We start from the raw sequence: 9,972 nt of genomic DNA, 5'->3' as shown, positions 1-9,972 counted from the left end.
AAAGTACCCCCCCCATCTATCTATCTATCTATCTATCTATCTATCTATCTATCTATCTATCTATCTATCTATCTATCTATCTATCTATCTATCTATCTATCTATCTATCTGTCTGTCTGTCTGTCTGTCTGTCTGTCTGTCTGTCTGTCTGTCTGTCTGTCTGTCTGTCTGTCTGTCTGTCTGTCTGTCTGTCTGTCTTTGTGCTACAAATAGATTTGTTGTAACATATCAGGTTGAAATTAAAAAGCAGAAATACTCTAAGGCAAACAGGTCAAGGTCAGGTTAATGTCCTAAAATATGATCAGGCAATATGAGGTGGGCAGAAGTACAAAACGTCCTCACAGTTTCTCACATAATAGTTACACTATTCTGGAGAAAGCTTATTTGAGTAGAAGGTGCAGGGGTGTATCTTTTTGTCCTTTGGGGAGCACTCAACACTGCTCAATCCAGGAGGATGTAGTACTTGCCCAAAGTCAGGGGTCACCTGTCTATTAACTGGCATGTAATTCAGCGTTTGTAAAATATTCCCGTCTTAGAACACGAGAAAAAAGGAGATAATTTTTTCATTTATTTTTATTTATAACAAATGACAAACATTTAGAACTCCGTAAGTTGTATTTCATGAAGGGATGGTGGTTTTTGTTGAGTCCAGCTCCACATCGCAGAAAGCATGATTTGTGTTGCCAACTTTCTGTTGTCTGTCTTTTGTGAGGTCAAGCTCCCCAGTTCTTCTCAGGACCTCAAGAAGGAAGAACACAAAGTAAAAGTGAGTAGCTTTCGTACTCTGCAGTGTTCATATTATTTCAGTGCTGCAGGACTTACTCTGTGTTTGAGAAATGTGTATAGATGAAAAAGATATGTGTCTTCTTTCCTTAAAATAAGCCTTGATTCCACCTTTATCTTCCAACCTCCTGAAGTATTGCAAACACAAAAGAACTGCAAGGAAATATCACTTCATTTTTATACAATATATCGTTTACAACAGCAAATGTGTCCTTTACCTGAGAGCAGACTGACTATCAGCCCTACAGTGACAGTGATTATGGTTCCAATGGGACTGAAGTACATGTAGGACAAAGAGTACCAGTTATCTTCCAGAACAGACCTGGTGGTAGAAAATGATATATGCACAATGACATCTATAACAAGGCAGCAAACAGACATCTCCATTTTTTATTTATTTATCTTTATGATTTTGCAGGGAAGTGTTTTCACGACCAGTTCCAGTTTTACCTGCTGTCCATATTCAGTCCTGGAGCTGTGGTAATGAAGCTCTGCCCCGATGTCAGAGCAGTAGAGGTCCAGTTGACTGTGGTGAAGTTACAGCCTGCAGTGATCAGAGACAACGGCCGCCTCATCTCAGGTGGAGCAGGGTAAATATGGGCGCCAATGCCCACCCAGAGAGACACGATCAACCCTGACATGACACCAACCAGAGCTCCCTAGAAGATATTTAATCAAAATGCTGAGAAGTCCCTTTAGAGGATCAAGTTGAAACAGGAAACAGAAACAGGACATACTTACTTTAGAGTTAGCAAATGGACAGAGGATTCCCAGTGTGAACAGGCCAAGTAAAGGACCCCCAATGACCCCGAAGATACTGATGACTGCCTGTACACACAAACACACATCTGATTATAATAGGCAAAGATTGTTTTAACAAGTGGTGGCAAGAACAACAAACCTCGACTCCTTACATGTACTGTAGCTTATTTTGGCATGGATCCAGCTGGTGTCATCATGTCTGTGTGTGCTGATGTCAGCATATGAATTGCCTCTATATGTGTCAAATTTGAAGTAAATTGAAACAAAATTGATGTTTTTATAGACATTTGAAATTTCTCCCTTTTACTTCTAATGGGCACCCATTAGAAGTAAATGGGTGAAATTTCAAATGTCTGTAAAAACATTAAAAAGATGTTTTTAAAATTTTTTTTTAAAAATTCATGAAACATTTCAAATTTGACCTCCTTTTCCCAAAATGTAACCATATCTATTCAGGGTCACTGGCAATCTATAAACCCAATTTGGTATGAATTCAACCAAAAGTTTTGCTGCTACAGACATTTGAGATTCCACCCATTATAAGTAAATGGGGGGGGGGGATTTAAAAAATTCATATAAAATTTAAACTTTGACCTACTGTTCCCAAAATATAATAAGATATTTTCTGGGTCACTGACAATAAATAAACCCAATTTAGTATGAACTGAAGCAATAGTTTTTCCGCTAAAGTGTTAAAAAACAAAGGATCAAACAAACAAATGGAACAAAAAACAATACACCTTGCCTTCCCTTTGGGGGGCGGGATAATAAACCAAACTCTCCACATGAAGTCTGCAAAACTTATTTAATCCTATACTGCAGTATGAGGACACTCAGAGTCCACTCTTCTCCAGTGTATCTGTTCATCTGTCAGCAGGACTAGGTAAAATGTACTACAAGGGCTTTCAAGAAACTTAGTGCAAAATTAAGAGATGAGGACACACCCTTACATTTTAGAGCAGATCTATTTAAAGGAGTGAAACCTGGAAGAGTTTTCCAATTTCCTTTTTAAGATTCCAGAACCCTTGACTAAAATTTAGGAGCAACCTATTGAGTTAATTTAAAAAAGAACAGAGGCACCAACTGACAAATGACATCTTTGTAACCATATAAACAGTCAGATTCACCAATGATTTTCTGACTAAAGATTTAAGACTCCAGTCTTTAATTGTAACCACATCACACCGTTGGGGTCTTCAAAGAGCAACCAGAGGCTGATCAGTTTGAACGTTGTCCTATGGTGGAAGTGGCTCATTCCTCCAAATAAAACTGTTGGTTCCGTAGCAATCGGATGACCTCTGTGGTGAACTTTAACATCTTTTACATAGACTAGCAAATTATGATGCCACCTGATTTAGCATTAGATCTACCATTAACAAGATGATCCTTTTGTGAAACAAGTGACACTTTGAGAAGTTGCAGCAGGTGGAGCCCATTTACGTCAGCTCTATAGTCTGTCTGAACCATGGTAACCATCTGACTGAACCAACCTGAAACCAGCTGAACCATGGACCAAACACACATGCGTTTATCTGTTTTCTTCTTTATTTCATCAAAACCACATGTGAAAATATCTCACCACACAATGTAACCAATCTCTCCCATCACAGGTAAGAAATCTACTCTGCTGAACCATAAGACTCATCATAAACATTAGGTAATCATTGGCTCAAAATGTATGGGGACTGCCCTTGGCCTATATCCTGCCCTTCTGTTAGAGAAATTTAAAGGAAAACGCTACCTGAAAGCTACCTAGGGTAGCAGATATATAAGCCATTTAAAACTATATCCTTCTTTAGGAATGTGCATATGTGCATAATATTTTCCCAAGGACAGGCATACTGTCCAGTGATGCAAAGGTATATTCACAGTATTACAGTATTTATAGTACAATGAATAGTGGTACTTTGTTCATCAGAAGTGGATTCATTAGTCTTCTATAGTGAGCAATCTTTGTTCATGAGCTTGTTCCGATAAATGTTTCCTGTGTGATCGATCTACAGGGTCTCATCAGTGTCATTCTACACCCGCTCACAGAAAAATGTTTATCACCGTCCACCAAGTTTCAGAAAAATAGCTTCAGTAGTATTTACAATCCAGACAGACAGACAGGGGTGGTTAGATAACCTCCTTAGCAGACATAATAAGCTTCTGCAATAAAATCTAACTGAAAGTTATTTTTTGCTCAGAATGGATGAGTTTTACACTTGAAGGTAAAGTCTACCTGTAAGATCCCTCCCATGACTGAGGCCAGCCCGGCCATTCCAATGCACAGCATCCCATATAGCAAACCTGCAAACAACACAGGGTGAGAAAAGGAAGATTTCAGTTGCTTCCATCAGGTTGTGTACAGAACATTAAACCTGTCTGCTCACTCAGTCCTTTGGAAATCCGAGACAGGCTTCTGTCAGAAATCTGAGTATAGGGTTTGATCAGATCCTCTACTGTGACTGCAGCAAGTGCATTGATGCTGGAAGACACTGTGCTGGAGAGATATAAGAGAAAATGCAGATTTTAGATACACAATATCCGTTGAGCAAAAAATAAATTGGTATATTGTCAATTTTCAACTTTGTGTAAGAAATATTGTCATCTGTGCTGATTGAATTATTTAAGATTTTAAGTAAATAAGTGAATGAAGCAGATCCAATATAAACTCCTGAGAATATAATCTGCTAAACATTCAATCATCACAACTCAGAGAACATAGTTTCTGTGCAGTTTAAGTGTGTGTTGGATGTAAAATAAACTTTAAATGTTTCATGTTAACCTCAGAGATCCGCTGTATGCTGCTGAAACGAACAGTCCAGGAAGGCCAGGATAGTTTCCCAAAATGTCCATCACCAAATAAGGCATCAGCTGCAAAAGCAGAGTGACATTATATTTCCATGACCATGAGGCTCAGAGTGAGCCTAAAAGAACTACTGTCTGTCATAAGGCCGACTGTCCAGAGATGGACACAGGAAGTCAGATCATAAATTCTTTTTCTTTTTAATGTTCCCTCTGGTGTAAAGGGTTTGCTCTTTTCTCATAAATCAAACCTGATCAGGGGCAGAGATCAGCCCAGCAGTCCACGGGTCACAGCTCTTATAGACTGAGTAGAGACACAGTCCTGCAAAAACAGAGCACAACAAGATGGAGCACAGGCCTAAAAGGTTGATGTACAGAGATCTGAAAAAGAAAGATAAGAAAGAAAGAAACATGAACATTTAATCAATAGCAAACCACTCATTCAATGGCAAGTTTTTAGTATAATTTATGACAATTATAAATATGCTGTGTATCGCAGTAAATGTGTCCAAAACTCAAGCAGGACTAACAGTCTGGCTTGGCCGATGCTTTTGCAGGAGATGTATCTCTGAACCTGGGCCTGGTTGATTCCATAGATGCTGATCCAGATAAATGTTCCTCCGATTGTAATGGTCCAAAAAGTGTGTCTCCTCAGAGGGTTTATGTCAAAACTGAAGAAACAGAGCAACATGACCGTTTTAACTTCTAACCTTAATGTTAAAACACCCTCCATATCACACCATGTACATGTGCAGCCATAATGATGTAAATATGTACATAATATTTAATTTTTAATTCAAATTCTTAATTTATATAAACATTTATATAAATACCAAATGTTTTGTTTATCTCTTTATATTTTTCATTTGAACTCATGTGGTTTTTCTATCTGTCATTTGTCTCTGCGATTGCTTGTTGTATGTTGCTGCTGTTAACTGTGAAATTTCCCCATGGTGGGATAAATAAAATCTCATCTCATCTCATCTCATCTCATCTTATCTTATCTTAAAAGGAGTTTGAAAAAACTGACATATAATATACATCTAGCATGTTAGTGTAGTGCCAGTCATGCTATTAATTTTACTCACTCCCAGAAGTTGAGTCTGCCACCTTGCTGAGAATCCGAAATTATAGCAATGACTCCACCTTGTAGCACCACAGATCTGATGATGACAGCAAGGAAGCCTGCAAGCATGACACCAACCTATGGAGAAATTAAGAATTATTTATCAATAAATCTACCCTGTTTATGATCTTCTCTCCAGATATGGTAATACAATGCTTTTTTTTTTTTAAACATTGTCCTTTTATTAAGTTTTTCTTACAAATAATTCAAAAAATTGTGAAAACAAACAATAGAGAACTGTATTCTACTGTATTTTTATTTTTAATCTATTCTTGTATTTTACCCTGTTATTTTGGTTTTTATTTATTTTTCTTTACAGCACTTTGGTCCACTGTGGTCGTTTTAAAGTGCTTTACAAATAAAGTTGGATTGGATTAGAACTGTACATTGTAGAAAAGAGGGGGGAAAAAGGAAAAAATCTAAAGAACCCCGGAACAAAATAAAAAATAATCCCATCAAAGTAATCCCGTTTATCCCCACATAGTTCACTGTCACAAGCCCAACACACTCCGTCACCTGTCATGATGTAGTTGTGCTAGTTGACAAAAAACAGGTGCATAAATCAGGTTATGCTAAGGATTTTGGAATGTGTTAAAAAAAAAAAGGGTCCCGTATACTATAAAACTTTGCAGTTGTACACTGAAGTGAGTTTTTTTTTTTTTCAGTTTTAAAGAGGACATAAGGTCATGGAGGGACTGTGTATGAGTAGGAAGGGCAGAGTCTCTCCATTTGAGTAGGACAGCATACCTCGCCAGCAGGGAACAAAAGGACAGAGCCTATCTCTTAAATGATGGTAAAGTCACCTGATCATCAGTGACCCCAAACAGAGCAACCAGAGAGTTGGGATCCAAACGACTATTTAGGATCTTGGATATGGTATGGAAAACCTTTGTCCAGTATTTGCCCAGACCAGTACAGGACCAGTACATGTGAATGAGTGAGGCATATAATGCATTATTTTAAAAGATTAGACTGTAATGCCATTGTTCTGGGTGAAAACAAACTACTGTATTGAGGCTTTTTCCTGTTGTTTTTTTTCTTGTTTTTTTTCTACTGTGGTGAACTACACCTTCTGTGTGTCACGTACTGGCAAACAGTAAAACACTAAAAGATATGACACATGCACAGTAATCCCTGATTTTAAAATTCAGCCCTGACCATTTAGCACCAGTAAAACCACCCTACCTGAAATACATCTGTCCACACCACCGCCTTCAGACCACCCTGTAACAATAGAGACCAGAAAACAATACAAGTGCTCAAACATTGAGGTCATGAACATTCTGTTACTTTGTTTAGATATTTTGGCCAAAGTCAGTGCAGTGACCTAATGGGTATGACCTGCAGTTGAACACTGGTTAATGTGTCATAGTGGTTTTTCTCACATACCAACGTGCAGTAAAAGGTGCAAACCACACCTGTGGATATTAATGCACCCCACAGATCCATACCAGTCACTAAAAAGAAAAAAAGAAAAAGAAGGAGCCTTTGAATCACAGGTCAGTCAACAAACAGCTCAAGTGTCTCCAGGTTCAAATGATATCTGAACACTGTGGTCTTGAACTAATGTACCTTGGTTTAAAGCAAGAGCTGGAGCATAAATGACGATTCCAGTGTAGAGGATCTGTAACAGTAATGACATAAATGACCCATTAGAGGTTTGACCCACTGGAGCCAAAGCCCTGTTGTTATGTGCTGACTGGTTTATTACGCACTGTTTGAACAATGAAGAGCATAGTTCCCAGCAGACGAGTGGCTCTGTTAAAACGCAACTCCAGATACTTGATAAAGGCATGACATGGAGAGAAAAGAAAAGACACAAAAGGGCACAATGAGAGTTTGTCTAAGCTCAAAACATCCTTTTATATGGTAGTCATGTCAAAAGTTGAGAACTGAGAAGTCAGAATTCACCGGTGCAAAACTATTCTCTGTCCTTTGCTTTGAAAACAAGATTTCTAAAGAACAGAGGTCAATACCTTTTTTCCTTTAAGTTTACATTTCTGTGCCATTGCTTTGGGTACATGCAGCCGCAGAACCTTTGTTTGACATACAATTACACAAAGCATACACATAAAATATTTTTTACCTCTTCTTGTGAAATGATTCTGATATTGCAATTCATTCTTGATAGATAAAGTGTAACTGGGACACAGCATGTAATCATGACAGGTCATAGGTGATTACTGGTGTGTAAACAGGAATAAAAAGAGGAATGTGTCTGAAGACAAAATTACTCCAACTTTATGTGCAAAGATGCAGTTTTTTTTGTTATGAAGAGACTATAGCAGTCTCATTAGATTGTAATGCTTATGTTGTATGTTACAGTATAATATTCAGCATCTTAGAACAGAAGCTCTGATCTCACCTCATATGTGCTGGTGATGGCAAGTCTGTAGAAGACTGGCAGAAAGATCTCTGATGTGACTATCATGGTCAGTACATAGGAGATGGCAAAAAATCCAATGCTGGCTCCATAGCGGTACACCTACAAAACAGGTATGATATGAATAACATTACTGTTCAGGTTGCAAAAACGTCAAATCCTTGTCCTCATCATCCTGGGCATGTCTTACAGTACGTATAAGCACAATTTTCCCTTGTTGTGCATTGCAATGTCTGGTTTTTAGGTGTTTCTGTATTTCAGCCACAGACTGATCCACCACAATGTAAACAGACTTCAAACTGCATGTAGCAATTTATGCTTATCTGCTCAGAAAAGGGTTGCTTTGTGCACAGTGTATAGTTATTCCTTAGTTTACATCCATGCAAATGGCACAGGTGCAATGTTGACACTGTCTGCTAGCATTTTAGTTTGGAATGAATTCTACCCTTGTGAATTACATCCTATGTTTAAGTTTACAGTTTGTGCCAGTTTTGTGCCTGCCCGCAAAAGTTATGCAGTCCTTTTGTGAATCTGAAAATGCTTCCAGAATAAAAGTAGTGAAATTTTACCATGTGTGAGTCACTGATGAAGAAAAATCCAGTCCTTAATACTGGTTAACTGAAGTTTACAAGATACAGTCTTGGGTCAAAATGTGAAAATCGACAATTAACGAGAATGGGTTTTACTCCAAAGGAATATTAGTCTCAGAGCTACCAGATCTACTTCAAAACACTGCCTGCACATTACAATACATTCACTTTACAGGATCTATCTAGCGGAACATTTATAAATCTATTGTATAAATGTACATAAATTAACAAATATGTGTAATAACACTTTGTCATATACCTTGAAAACATCTACAAACCAGCACTTTTGTCATTTGTTTTCCAGTTAATCTTATCAAAATACATAACATTTAGCACATTTAATCTCTGAAGCAGATAATTTATTTTAAAAAAAAGTTGATCTGTGTTATACTTACATTTGTAGCCAAAATATTAAGCAAGCATATCAGACTGAATGTATGTTCTCTGCATTAGAGTCAGTTGTAACTTTATAACACACTTGTAGCACACATTGGTCCATTGCTCTTCTGGTTGCCTGTACACACTGACATATGTGAAAACTTTATCGACAGTTGTTCTATTCAGCACAATGTGTAGTTATTATTTTGTCTGTGTATTAAAAAAAATATATAAAAAAATTTGTATGTAATGTACTGTCATATCAAATTGCAAGTATGCATGCAACATGTTTTACAGGTTTGCTGTGAGGTTTAAGTGTATTGGTAACACATCGTATTGATTATTCTGTACTGTGACTCTACTTTTCTTTGTGTTTTGTTTGAAAAAAAGGGAAAAACATCCCTGATGTCCTTTATATTTTGCTGCCTTCCTCTTCTGTTTCTATATCTACACTGTTACTGTAGTGTAACAGTCTTTCACAAACATCATCCTGCAGACTGAAGAGTCACACAATTATTTTCTACGAGGAAGAGCTTTCAATGAGGAATCAGGCATGAAGTCAGCCTACTGTGACCGTACCTCAGCTGGATTGGATAAAACTGTGATGGCAGACATGAAGCTGGCAGTCAGAGACAGGGAGACAGGCAGGGCTGTCAGTCTCCGTCCCCCCATTAGGAAGTCTGCAGAGCTTCTCTGGTCCCTGTCCACCCAGGCATAGTAGATCCCAACGGCAGCAGACATCACCAGCATGAGAGCAAACACCACATAGTCACCCATCGCAAAGGAGCCAGTTACTGGAGAGCCCCCTGACATTTTGGGCAAAGCAAAACTAAAAAATACAACCAAGAAACTCCTCAGAAAAGTAATCAAACTGTCCCATGTGTGTTGAACTCAGAGTGGTCCCGAATGAATAAATAGTCTGGCACCATCATCATCATCATCTCGCTCATCGCTGAGTTGAAAGGAGGTGTGTGTGTGTGTGTGTGTGTGTGTGTGTGGGTATGTGTATGTGTGTGTGTGTGTGAGTGCATTCCAGGCAGGTACATGTGGAGTCAAGAGGCTACACCAGTGTATTGTTCACCTGACCACAGGGTAACAGCCACTGGACTCCACAAACCAAAAACAGAATACTTGGAAAATACTGAGTCTTGCAATATGTT

At 38.2% G+C, this 9,972-nt stretch overlaps 1 protein-coding gene across 1 annotated transcript; it reads right to left on the bottom strand.

Annotated features, from left to right (window-relative positions):
- Positions 1-562: 562 nt before the first annotated feature.
- Positions 563-9,774, bottom strand: slc5a8 (solute carrier family 5 member 8). Its single transcript, XM_030149806.1, has 17 exons — positions 9,392-9,774; positions 7,827-7,946; positions 7,177-7,242; positions 7,034-7,085; positions 6,851-6,918; positions 6,647-6,685; positions 5,424-5,539; positions 4,866-5,006; positions 4,587-4,716; positions 4,316-4,404; positions 3,921-4,030; positions 3,770-3,837; positions 1,525-1,611; positions 1,234-1,442; positions 1,002-1,105; positions 823-911; positions 563-739 (listed from the first exon to the last, which is right to left on the bottom strand). The coding sequence occupies exons 1-17, from the start codon at positions 9,623-9,625 to the stop codon at positions 620-622; spliced, it is 1,842 nt and encodes a 613-aa protein (XP_030005666.1). The 5' UTR covers positions 9,626-9,774; the 3' UTR covers positions 563-619.
- Positions 9,775-9,972: the final 198 nt, after the last annotated feature.

Source organism: Sphaeramia orbicularis, chromosome 12, assembly GCF_902148855.1.
Source record: "Sphaeramia orbicularis chromosome 12, fSphaOr1.1, whole genome shotgun sequence".
Classification (NCBI taxonomy): domain Eukaryota; kingdom Metazoa; phylum Chordata; class Actinopteri; order Kurtiformes; family Apogonidae; genus Sphaeramia; species Sphaeramia orbicularis.
The sequence above is the reverse complement of the archived record's forward strand: the minus strand, read 5'-3'. Positions and strand labels throughout refer to the sequence as shown.

Excerpts from the sequence above, each read along its gene's own strand:
- slc5a8 (XM_030149806.1), bottom strand. The coding sequence starts at position 9,625 with ATGTCAGGGGGCTCTCCAGTAACTGGCTCCTTTGCGATGGGTGACTAT. Across the intron at positions 1,443-1,524 it reads GTCCATTTGCTAACTCTAAA|GGAGCTCTGGTTGGTGTCAT; the intron begins GTAAGTATGTCC and ends AATATCTTCTAG. Across the intron at positions 740-822 it reads ACACATTTCTCAAACACAGA|GTCCTGAGAAGAACTGGGGA; the intron begins GTAAGTCCTGCA and ends TTCCTTCTTGAG.